The 12110-nt window shown below is 32.1% G+C and overlaps 1 protein-coding gene across 2 annotated transcripts in view; it reads right to left on the bottom strand.

The window, feature by feature from the left end:
• Positions 1–12110, bottom strand: part of LOC129221435 (cytoplasmic dynein 1 intermediate chain 2-like) — a 39158-nt gene that overhangs the window by 23924 nt on the left and 3124 nt on the right. For both annotated transcript variants that reach the window (XM_054855920.1, XM_054855921.1), the window contains exons 3-5: positions 4139–4232; positions 3893–4002; positions 2567–2587 (exon numbers count right to left, since the gene is read on the bottom strand). In XM_054855920.1, the coding sequence (XP_054711895.1) occupies positions 2567–2587; positions 3893–4002; positions 4139–4232 (225 nt within the window). The remainder of the gene's footprint in view (positions 1–2566; positions 2588–3892; positions 4003–4138; positions 4233–12110) is intronic.

Here is a 12110-nt window from a genome sequence, read left to right as displayed (position 1 = left end):
ATTCTTAGAGGATAACTACCTTTACTGACAATTACATACATAAATAGGTATGAAATAAATTAATGAAACTAAATAATAAAAGGTGAATTGTGATAGCAAAAAAAAAAATATTTTTCTCCAAGCCTTTTTTGCACTGAAAATTTTCTTTGATATGCCAAACACTTAATTTGACCTAAAAAGTTAATACTAATAGTTGATATTCTGCTCAACATAAAATTATATTAATATTAGCAACGACCATAAAAGTTGCCAATCTTTGCAAAATTAGAAACTTTTTCAGCACACTTTTTGCAGTAAAAATTCAGTCTCATTAATACATGGTTTTGGAAAGAACTATAGAAAAGAAGAACCATGGTAAGGACTATTTATTTAACCTTTTGCATGACGATTTGGTTAAAAGTTTGGATGAATATGTAATTGTATACATAAACCAATTAACTTGTAACAGAAAGCTAGAAATACAAAGCTAGATGATGTATGATTTTAATATAAGAAGGTGAGTCATTAAGGATGCAGTATTTTTTTTTCTTTAATGTCAATAAAGGACAATTTAATGATGTTTATTTCATATCAAGTCAGAAACTTAAAACTTATGTCAACTCTAAAAAAACTCATAACTCTTAAACTCATATTAACTCTTATATAAGTGTAAGTAATCCAGCTTTAAACTGGTAAACGTCAGTTATGGTACAATAATACACAATGGTACAACAATAATGGAAGAGAATGAAAGCTGTTAACCAGCTTATAAGAGGATTAGACCCCAAAAATACTCAACTAGTTTTATGTTTACGGAGAGTTTATTATGTTGCCAAAAAGCATAACCTATTCTGAGAGAAACACTGTAAATGAGGTAGAAGTTTCAAGATGCTTCTATTGGTTTTTATGGTACAAGCAGTGCCAGATTGTAGGGGGAGCAAGAAAGAAGCTCGAGGCACAGCGAGTCCTTGCCTTGGGCAGCAAATTCTGGGAGGCAGCAAATTCACCTATTTCTCCTGATTTTTTCCCCTTTTTTTTGTGAAACTCAATATAAAAGCCTGAAGGAAGATGGGTAAAGGCGGCCAGTAGCATAATTAGCGGTTGGCAGGAGTGGCTCTCGCCAGAGGCGCAGTAGCCAGGGGGCGGCATTTCGACTGATTTTAAAAAAATGTTAAGAGAGTTTTTTTTTTTTGATTATAGAATTTGAAAAATGATTTTAAAATTTTTTTAAAAAACTCGCAAGAAAAAGAGCTAGAGTGAGTACATAAAAATACACGTATATAACATCTAAGGAACATTGGGCATCATTGAAAACAATTCTAAAAAGGAAAATAAGAAAAAAAATTACAATGCTGCCTCCTATTTGTCGAATCAATTAATCAAAATGTTCAAAAAGAAAAAAAAAGGGGGAAGGATCACAATAACCTCCTATGACTTCCCATGTGGGTGACCCTGGGATGGGGGGGGGGCGCAATTTCTTTAGTTCGCCAGGGGCACTAGACCCCATAGTTACGCTACTGAAGGCGGCAGTTTCAAAATTTGCCCCGGTTTTGAAAGATCAAAGATCCAACAGTCGGTGCAAGATCAAGCCATAGTGTGCTACTGGTAATTGAGGCAGATAAACCAGTTAAAGCGGCAAAAAGATTAGTTAATATAATTTGAGAAATGAAAATAGTTTTGCAGGGATTATTATAGCGAGTTATCATTAGTAAGTTACTTAACACTTTGAGGTCTATGTCCAAGCGTCACTTTTGTTGCCATTTTTGGGGAAGTTAACTAAGCCAGAGATTCTCTCGGGGTCAAATTTTTACTCTCTTGGCTATAAAAGTACAAGCTATATACGTTCCTAGCCTTTTTAGATACTATCTTTGAACCTTTTACTTTCAAAAAATAATATAGATGGCAGCACCAGGCATAAATAACTACATTAAACGTGATAGAATTGGGGGGTTTAAATTCCAGTTTGTGCTTTAAAATGTACCATACAAAAGAATTTTATCAAATAATGTTTATTTAAAAATTAAACTTATTTTCAGATATTTTTTCAAGATTTAGGTAAGTTTTTAATTTAGTCTATGTAGTCTTTTATGGTTAAAAATTATGTTTTCCAATGCAGAACATTTTTTTTTTTTTCAAACATGCTTTTTTCGATAATTTCTTACAAAAAGTTGACTCTTATTACTTTCAAATAGTTCCTTTATTACAAAAGAAAACATCTTCAAGTATGTAATACAATAAAAATTACTAAAATACACATCTTTGAAGTATTTTTTAAAAAATCATTTAAAGCACCAAAAAATTCCAGTCCGGAGGGAGATATGCGGTCGAAATACCTGAAAGTGTTAATGACTCACCTTCTCAATTAAGAGAAACTTAGTTCTAAATGACTAAAACAATTTAAAAACAAATTGCTCTTTATAAAAGTTACTAACAAATGTATTTGAAGGCATGCAACTTCAGTAATGAGGCAATATCTACTGCAAGTATAGAATTTTTATACGTTTTAAAAAGAAAAACATCACTCAACTAAAAGTCAATTAATGTTATTTAAGTGAGTAGTTAAAAGAAAAAACAAATGAAGACTTACCATAGTAATCTACAGCAGCAGCTATGAAAAATAAAATTTCATGTTTAAAGAAACATAATAAAAACAAAAAATTTTACAAAATAAAAATACTTAATATGGTTTATAAAATGTTTGACACATAAAAAACGACTTACTTTAGTTTCCTATTAGCAGCAAAAAAAAAACAAGTATTGTATCAATTAAAATCATATTTATTTACAAAGTTAAATTTTGTTTTTAATAATATCACTTTCAGCTTTGAAACTGAATAAAAGCTAGAAAAATTAGAGCATTTACATCATATTCATAGTCACGGATCCCCCTCCTAAGAGCAAGGGGGGAGCCCTTTCTTAATTTCGCGCCCCCCCCCCCCCAAAAAAAAAGAAAAATTAGTCCTCAAAACATCCCTCTAAGAATTTCAATGCCATCATGACCTTTATCCTCCTAGGTGGGCACTCCTGCTATAGTCTCTCAGGGCAGACCTAGATAAAATGCAAAACGTTCGGTGAACTTAAATAATTTCTTCAGAATTTTCTGCAAAAAAAAAGCCCCGTGCACCCAACTTATTACATAGCACAACAGCAAAATTTCTAAATTCTATGTAAAAGAAGTGTCACCATGACATTAGCATGATAGCTAAAACAGCATGGTTAATTTTTAAAATGTGTCAGTTTTGAATGTTGCAAATTCTATTGCCATGTTGCCAAGAACTGCAACAAAAAGAAAACTAGGGTAAATAAAGAATTTCCTTTAAAAAAATGTCAAAACTGTCGGCAGTTTTTGAAAATTGTTTGGTAACAGCTTTTGCATTCTTTGTCTATATTATCTGGGGCTGCCTCAGGAACACAATAAAAGATCTTGTGAGATGAAAAATCTCTAATAACTTTTTTCTTAAATTAAAACTGTATTTTCAGCAAAGTACTTTTTGTAACCAATTTTTGTAAACATTGCTAGAATTAATATTCAAGGGCAAATTTTTAATGTCATTTTGGCCTTGTGGTTACTCCAGTATATAAGTCATTGCTTTTTTAAATCACATATTTTCTCCATACTACAATGAGAAATTTTCCTTTTAAAAAGAAGAAGATTTGAACTAAACTAGCAATTTTCTGAGCAATGTCTAAAACTGACATGCTTTCCCTAATTTTCCTTCCCTTCGCTCATTTTTGGAAGCTTTTAATGATTAAAAAAAACATTCAGCATTATGGAGTTTTATATAACAATAACATTTCAAAATATATTTTAATTACTATACATCTTTCGAAGAGACAATTTTAAAATTTTGCTCAAACATATATTTACACAAAAATTAACCTTTTATACAATTTATACTAACATGTAACATACCTTCTTTATCAACAGCTGAATGTAAGGTCTGTGTTTGTCTGTCATAAACTACTTTTTCTGCCGGAGCAACTGTAGTCTGATGCACATTCACAACAGAAAGATTGACTTTTCTGTGGGGAAAAAAGTTTATCAGTTTAACTTTAAAAGCAATATTGCTGATAAAAGTGCTTGAACATTACAAGTTTATATAAAACTTCATTGATGGTAACATAAACAGCATTTAAATAAAGTTAAAAAAAAAATTACTTTGGTTTAGGCTGTGGAGGTGGCACTACGACATTTGGTTTATTTATAGATGCATCAGATAAACTTGAATCGGATATAGTACTTGGAAGAGAAGCTAAAAAATGAAACATTAATGTAAAATCTGAATAATATGTGAACACACTGGGAAAAAAATTCTCAATAACATCAAAATTTTAACTAGCTTTTTTAGACAATTCGCAATTCCAGCGCTTGAATACACTACCTTGCGGGGATTTACAAAATTAAAGAAAAAGGTAAAACAATGCATTGAACGTGTGCCTGTTGGTAAATATAGGCAGTTTGTTGTGAGTATTTGTTAATGCATTCGATGTGTCTTAGATTGCTTTCAACTACAGAAATTGTTTCGTCTATTAATAGTATTCTAGAGCTTCTCAAAATAATGTTAGTTTTCCTTTTTTCCTTCTAAAAAGAGAGTTGATTGTTAAATAGTGAAAGTGCAAACACAAGGAAACTCTGGATTAACAAACTTGCATAACATTATACCAGGTAAAAATTTTTATTGTTTTGTGTGAATTTGTAAGAATATAGGGTTTTTTTTTTTTCTTTTTTAATCTTTAATTAATTTAACTAACCATATTTTACAGCAGCATTTAGTTGGAATGGACATTATGCAAAATATTTTCCTGAATATATTATCGTAGAACGAAATGAAAAATGTTTAACCGAGAAAGAATTTACTTTATTGCTTTCATTCTCAGCTGAAAGGTTTCACCAAATTTGTTTAGGGTTATAGTTTTAGTATTGTGCGAGCAAAGAACCCTTGGTGAGATTTCGCATGTCAGTTAAAACCTTTTTATTTTTTATCACGAATGGAATAAAACAGTAGAAAGATTACAGAATTCGATAAGTAAAAAGAAATAATGGTAGATCAATTTAAAAGAAAATTACCACCATATATCCGTGAGAATTTTGGTGATGACTTGCATAGCATGACATAATTAAATCATAACTCAGAAATTAGAAACATACAAATTTAAGATAACCGATTCGGCAATTTGAGAAAAATAACTCAGCTACAAATGCAAAACAATTAGTGCTAGCCAAGCAAGGCAAAGAAGTATCATCTTCTTTTGATAATAATTCGTAATGTCATATAATTAAATGATATAGCTTTAATTGTTATGCTTGTCAGGTCACAATTATTATTTAGTTTTATCAAGAATTGATAAATATCGAATTCAGCATTGTGGAAATGGCTGCTTAAAACTACAAACTATGTAGTTTGCATTAATTTCTGACGTTTAGTAATGCTTCTTGAATTCTCATTTCTTTCTAAGTGGGCCAGAATATCCACAAGACTTTGAAAATTAATTTAAGAAGAATAAAGCGAAACAATCATGCATACATACAAAATTTACTAGGCTTATGAGCATTTTCTATACTACTGCATGCATTTGTTTTACCTTTTTCATCCGTCATTAGACAGTGGCTGCAGTGCCCCCTATAGTTTGTTGGAGTTGTGAATCTTTTTAAAATGTTTTCCATTATCATATACAGATCAACGAAACACGTGTGAAACTTTATCCCTGCTTTTGTTATTCACAATACATTCACTCAAATGATCTGCATTGCATTACTAATTTTTGATTTTGCTCAGCATTACAGTTTGATTTTTTCGTTTACTATTCAGATGTGACCCTCTCTATCCAACTGAACGGCTCCTGATCAAAAAATCGACAGTAGTTTGAAGAACACGCGTAAATTTTAAGAAGATAATGGAAAACAATAGAAAATCTACATGCTGGTTAGCATAGTGGTGGGCTGACTTAAGGGTGCTCTTCACTGAGAGTCTGAAAGATTCGGATCTAATGTTAACCTACGGAGAAAGTTGGAGCTTGTTTTACAAATTCCTGTGAAGTTTTCGGATCCGGTTTTTTTTCTGAGTATTTTTCAAGACCATGTCTGTTTCTTTTAGTTTTTACTTTTTTGATGTGTCCATTCTCCGATTTTTTAAAATTCGAGAAAAAATGAATTTCTTCGAAAACGAGGTACTGTTGGACATTTCGCTCTGTAAAACATCTGCAACTCGTGCTATCGAAATTTTAAGAACGCCCTGACACGCAAAATATTTCCAGCTCTCTTTTGAGATCTTGTTTGAAATAATGCGACCATTTTTTAAACAAATATCATGTTCTAACTATTGAAAAAAATTTCAAAATACGTTCACTTTTTGCATTCGCCCCGCCCTTTATTAGAAACCTCCCCTTTTTGAGGGGTAAGCACAGACTTAAGGGGTAAGTGCTAATGGGGTGTAAGATTTATTACCCTCTCATTAGTTCCCCTCAATGACCTCCGCTGGACGTCCTTTCTTCTTTCCTCTTTTCCTATAAGGCTTTCGTGAAGAATCAAGTGCTTTTGAAAGTGAATCCATGTAGATGCGTGCTATTAGCTGTTAAATTCGCAACATCTGCTTTTTTTCAAATTTGTGGTTTGAAAAGAAATAGATTTGAAAGGAATATTTCTGAGTCAAATTGTTTATTTACAATATAATGAACATTGTTACAATGCTGTCGAATGCGAAAAGTTGACATTTTTCCCTTCCAGTAGAAAAATATTTTTATATATAGATTAAATCGTATTCCAGATACTGGGTATTTTGCATCGTTTTACATGTGTTTTATGTTACTACAAATGGTACACATAAAGTGCTTTCCACAGCTCAACAAACATTTTTGAAAATTATTTGTGTCTTTAAGAGCCAGACTCGTCAAATTTCTTTAGAAGGTTTGGGAGGTGGAAAATTCAATTGCGGAAAACATTCCGTACACCAACATACTCATTAAACACATAGAAAATCATGAAAAATATATTAGCAATTTAATATAATTCAGTTAATGTAAAAAACACACCGTGGTAGAATTACTAAGCATTGTATGTATTAGTTTTAATGACGTTTTCAGCCTTATGTTGCCGACAAAGCTAACTAAAATGTGAACAATATAGAATGGGGGGTTACAAGTTTTCACTGTTTTCTATTTTCATTCTCAGAAGCTAGATCAGCATTTTAATACAATGTAGAAAAAATTAATTACAGGCATAAAGGTTTTCAGGTCACATAAGCACCCCCCCCCCCCCCTTAAAAAAACATCATTAAAGATCGTCTTAAATTTCGTTTTTATGGCTTTAATTTCAAAAAATTTCGGGAAGGGAGTTTGTGAAAAGTCCTTCTTTGACCATAAAAAAAAAAAGTCGTCTAAAATTGCATTTTTGGATTTCAAAAACCTGCATGTCCCCAACGTTATTAAAGATGGCCTACAATCATGTTTATAACACTTTAAAAATTTTGCCTCCCCCCCCCCCAACATCACACTAAGACTGCGTTTTTAGACTATTTCGAAAAATTCCGGGGAAAGCTTCCGAACTCCCCGTTTCCTAACAGAATTGAAGAACCTGAAATTGTGTTTTTGGCGTTTCAAGTTCAAAAATTTGCTGGTGGAAGATCACAGGACCTCTTACTTACTTCCAAATACTACCAGAGATCGTCTAAAAGTGCATTTTGAAAATTTTTATTTTCGAGAAAATTAAAAGGCATAGCCCTCAAACAGAGTGCTTGGGAAAATAGGGAGTATTTCTGAGTAAATAGTATGCTTACGATAAAGATCATGTTAATTAAATATAGAAATGGTTCCCTCTCCTAAACAAGAAGCTAAATCCTTTCTCTCGCTGTATTTACATATTACTAGGAGTCAATAGAATGGAAAATGTGGGATCTCAAAAAAGATTTTTGTTCTATACGAATGAAAATTACTTGATAATCATTGGATTGGAACATTCATTTTATTCTGTGACTGAAGACAGGATACGATAATTTTTCGGCACAGAAGTGCGTAACACAGAACTTAAAAGAAAAAGTTTGTCTTGTTTGTTTTTTTTTTAATTGTGAACCCTTACTTGTACCTATAATTGCTTTCCTAAATGTAAGCTGTTCATTTTCATTTTTGTTTCAACTTTATGTATTTCCTGCAAATCTGTTTCTTGCCCTTTTTTTATTTTTTATTATTGATTCATTAAATGCAAGATGCATGAAAACGAGGCAGAGCGATAAAAACTTTAAAATCTGGCAGAGCGAGGCGTTGAGATTTTTTTCCATCTAAGTATTTCGAGATTTTTTTTTTTTTTTTTCAGGCAGATATACATGTAGGTAATATTTTCGTGCCTCCTGAGAAAAAGTACAACCCTTAATATTTATTATGACAACTAACGAGGATCAGACACTCACAAGACTTATTAGAAAATTTTAATAAAAGCTCAATGTGTTGAAGTAGAAGCACTATATACACTATATGACCAAAAGCATTGGGACACTTTCAAAAATTCACATGTTTAGGGATTTCTCGAGAAATAATAGTCCAATTGCTCTATAATTTGTTTCGCATAAAATGTATACTCTAGTTGTCATTTTCCAATAAAAATTAAGTCTGCTATTCATTTAGGGGACCGACAACAAATTGAGTAAAAAAGTTTTTTGATAATTTTTCATTGCAAATTGCTGGGAATAAGCTATAATTTTCAGAAATGAGTTAAAAATCTATCAAAAACTTATTTTTATATTTTTGTGAAAGTATCTCTTATACCCATGGAAATATAAGCATTTCTTTCAAAAATGCAAAATTTTTTTGAAGGTTTTCGCCTTATATTACGCAGAGTATTTCGTCAAACGTTACTAAACTTTTAAAATATTTGACAGCATTTTAGAGAAACATAATAATAAAATTTGAAGTTAAAATATTGAAAATTTGTTGAAATATGAACAGTTAAAGCTATTAATTTTTCACTGCGCAGACACGAAAGATAGCAATTTATAACGTTCATAATTCAAAGCTCAGATACATCCTACAATCCATGAAAAAAATTCCACCGCAATTTCTTTAAATTTTAAAAAGTTATCAGCAATCTAATGAGCCGAATTTCTATAATTCTAGGATAGGCGACGAATGGTAAGGAATTGTTAGCAAACTGGCAACACTTTCCTGCCATCGCTATAGAGTGATTCATGATAAGAACAGATTATTTGTTGCTGGTCCCCTAAATGAATAGCAGACTTAATTGTTATTGGATTTGACGTCTGGAGTATACTTTTCATGAGAAAAAAATTACAGAGCAGAGAGCAATTGGTCTTTTATTTTTTGAGAAATCCGTAAAATTGTGAATTTTTGAAAGTGTCCCAATACTTTTGGTCATATAGTGCATGTAATACCTCATGTATTTTGCCGAATTTAGTAACTGGGAATCTGAGACTCTAAAAGTGCTAGGTTTAGTTTTATTGCAAAATTTCAACGCAAGATAGTTTACAAACATTGAGAGTGGGGGAAAAAGTGATTTTTGCCTTTGAGCTTGGAGCAGGGTGAGCACCCTTGCATACAAAGATCAGAGAAAAATCTTTAATTTTTCAAATTCAGGAAATCCTTATCCGTAGCCGTCCGCGACTTTGCCGTTGTTATGCTCAATTTGAAAGAACTTTCACCATAACAACCCCTTGAGAAATGCTATCGTAGCCTTCTCATCTGCATATAGTACTTAGATAAATAAATAAATATTTTTTCAAAAAGAAAAGGATTCAAAGATAAAGATTAGGGGAATTTTCTGGTCACCAGTGGTGAGAAAAGGTATTTATAGTAGCCACATTTTTTTCTAGTCGCCACTACATTTGTAAAACAGGTAACTAACCAACAAAGTAGTATTTAATTTAGCACTAAAATATAAATATTATCAGTTCAAATAAAGGTTAATGTAACTAATTAGTGGCATTAATGTTTATTGTACAATCAAGTATTAACTATGCAAAGAGGATCTAGTTTCATTTTTAAGAATGTTTTCTGCTAACTCGGATGGGGTTGGGGAGAGTGGCAAACAGGCAGAGGAAGTGAAAGAATTTCGCCAACCGGTAACTAGTTAGTCCCCACTTTTATTCGGCACTCGATTTTTCAAATTTATTAAGTAGGATCATCCATTTTTAAAGAATATTTTTTGGTTAGAATTTGGAGTTCATTTCGTTAAAATTCAGTGTGGTCATGCAGGCTATCTTTTTTTTCCTTCCTTTTTTGATATTATCAATTTTCAATAACGAACATTTTTCTAAAAATAAAACGAATTTATAAATTTATTGCAAATATTCATTCATTCGTTAATTTTTCCTAGATGAGATCAGGAACCGTATTAATGGGGGAAAAAATCTTCGTTTCAAAAATTAATTTTAGTGCGAATGCAAATAAATTAATATCACAAGCGGGATTGCAAAATGCCGCGCCTTTTACACTGAGTTATTTTTCTTTTACCTATGTAGTCAAGACTCAAGAGGGAAAGAACTAGAATTTCCTTGGAAGGGTCTGTAAAAAGCTGCGGTTTCATTTCGCCGTCAGCTATTACCTCCTTCGACTACTCTGCACAGCAGGGGAGCGTCCGGTCTGTCCCCTTGCAAAATGTGACAGGTCACATGATCCACACTTTCATCGGCCACCGCTCGTTCTATTGGTTGTTGAAGTGTCAATCACTTCACTGATGTACACTGCTTTCGTTTAAAGAAAAGGCCCATTTTCAAGCGAGATGGTTTTTCTTTCCCACTGAAGAGCAGCCTTAAGTAGTGTAATTAAGCTTTTCATTACAGAAAGAAATAAAAGGCTGATTTAACAAACAGTATCAAAATTTTGGGCAATTCAAAAGATTTTCTTTAAATCTGGACTTGGAGTCAAACTTATACTCAAAATCTATGTACATTATAGGATTTTTTATTAAATGTCACAAATTACAATCAAATTCTAGAGTTTTGCAGCAGCCACTGCAGTAGGAAACGTCATCTCAAGATGAGTAACATACTTATTAATAAAGATTTATTTTTAAAGAAATGTCCCTTTTTGATAAAGTTTTGTCCCTTCAGCACCAAGAGCAGGGTCAGTAGCTTTGTTTCGACTTTTAACTGGCCATGACTGTTTACCAAAACACCTTCACCGCTTGAGGATTGTCAAGAGTCCCAATTGTCCCCTTTGGAATTCAAACGAAGAAATGGACATTCGACACTTGCACCTAGCTTTCCAGACGTAGCCTGTGTGACCGTTATTGGGAAGCAAGAGAGCGTATGGGCAGCTAAATATTTCACTCTACTGTTCCTGTATTGTTTCTTGTTCTGTGTATTGTGTTTGTTTTTACTAATTTGTTCTTTGTAACCTTTTCTTGCTGCCAGCCATTGGAAATTAAAAAAAAAAATTTTAAAGAAATTATCGGCTAAAGAGTTGCGAAAGTTAACGATTAATCTATGCTTATTTTTACAAGCTTTAGCTTGCCAAAAGGGCTGAGCAATGTAGGAATTTCTACATCATGATGCATCGCCAACCTTACATCGCGATGTAACGATGCATCACAATGTAAGTTTTTTTTGTTTTTGTTTTTTTATAACTAAGCTTACTTGTTTAAGTTTTGCAAAATATATACAAGGTATAAAAATTATATATCATGCCAGATACGAATGAACAGCTTTCAGTACCAGAAAGGAATTCATTATGTTATAAAGCAGTGTTATATGCGCAAATTTTGATATTACAATGAGCCTGTTTTTTCAATGCAAAAAGGTGTCAGTAAATGGATGCAAAGTCATGCATTCCACTCAAAAGCTCACATATTCTAGCATTAAAAATAAGGTTCCTTGTAATCAGTAGCGGGAAAAGGGGGCCGCACTGGGTGACACTCAAAGAGGATTTCATACTTTATAAAAAAAAATATAAATACAATAGAACCTCGATTATCCGAAGTAATTGGGACCGAACCTACTCGGATAATCGAAAATTTCAGATAATCGAGAATTAATCTATAATCATCTAGTTTAATATGTAGTATCGTCATTCAACTGTTACGGCTATTTTAACTTTAAAATAAATTTTAAATTATAAATGAAAATTAATTTATTTCTGAAACAAAATTTACAATGGTTTAAATGGAAGCTTCATCTGGTTTTGTAACA

Source organism: Uloborus diversus, chromosome 4 (genome assembly GCF_026930045.1).
Source record: "Uloborus diversus isolate 005 chromosome 4, Udiv.v.3.1, whole genome shotgun sequence".
Classification (NCBI taxonomy): domain Eukaryota; kingdom Metazoa; phylum Arthropoda; class Arachnida; order Araneae; family Uloboridae; genus Uloborus; species Uloborus diversus.
The sequence above is the reverse complement of the archived record's forward strand: the minus strand, read 5'-3'. Positions and strand labels throughout refer to the sequence as shown.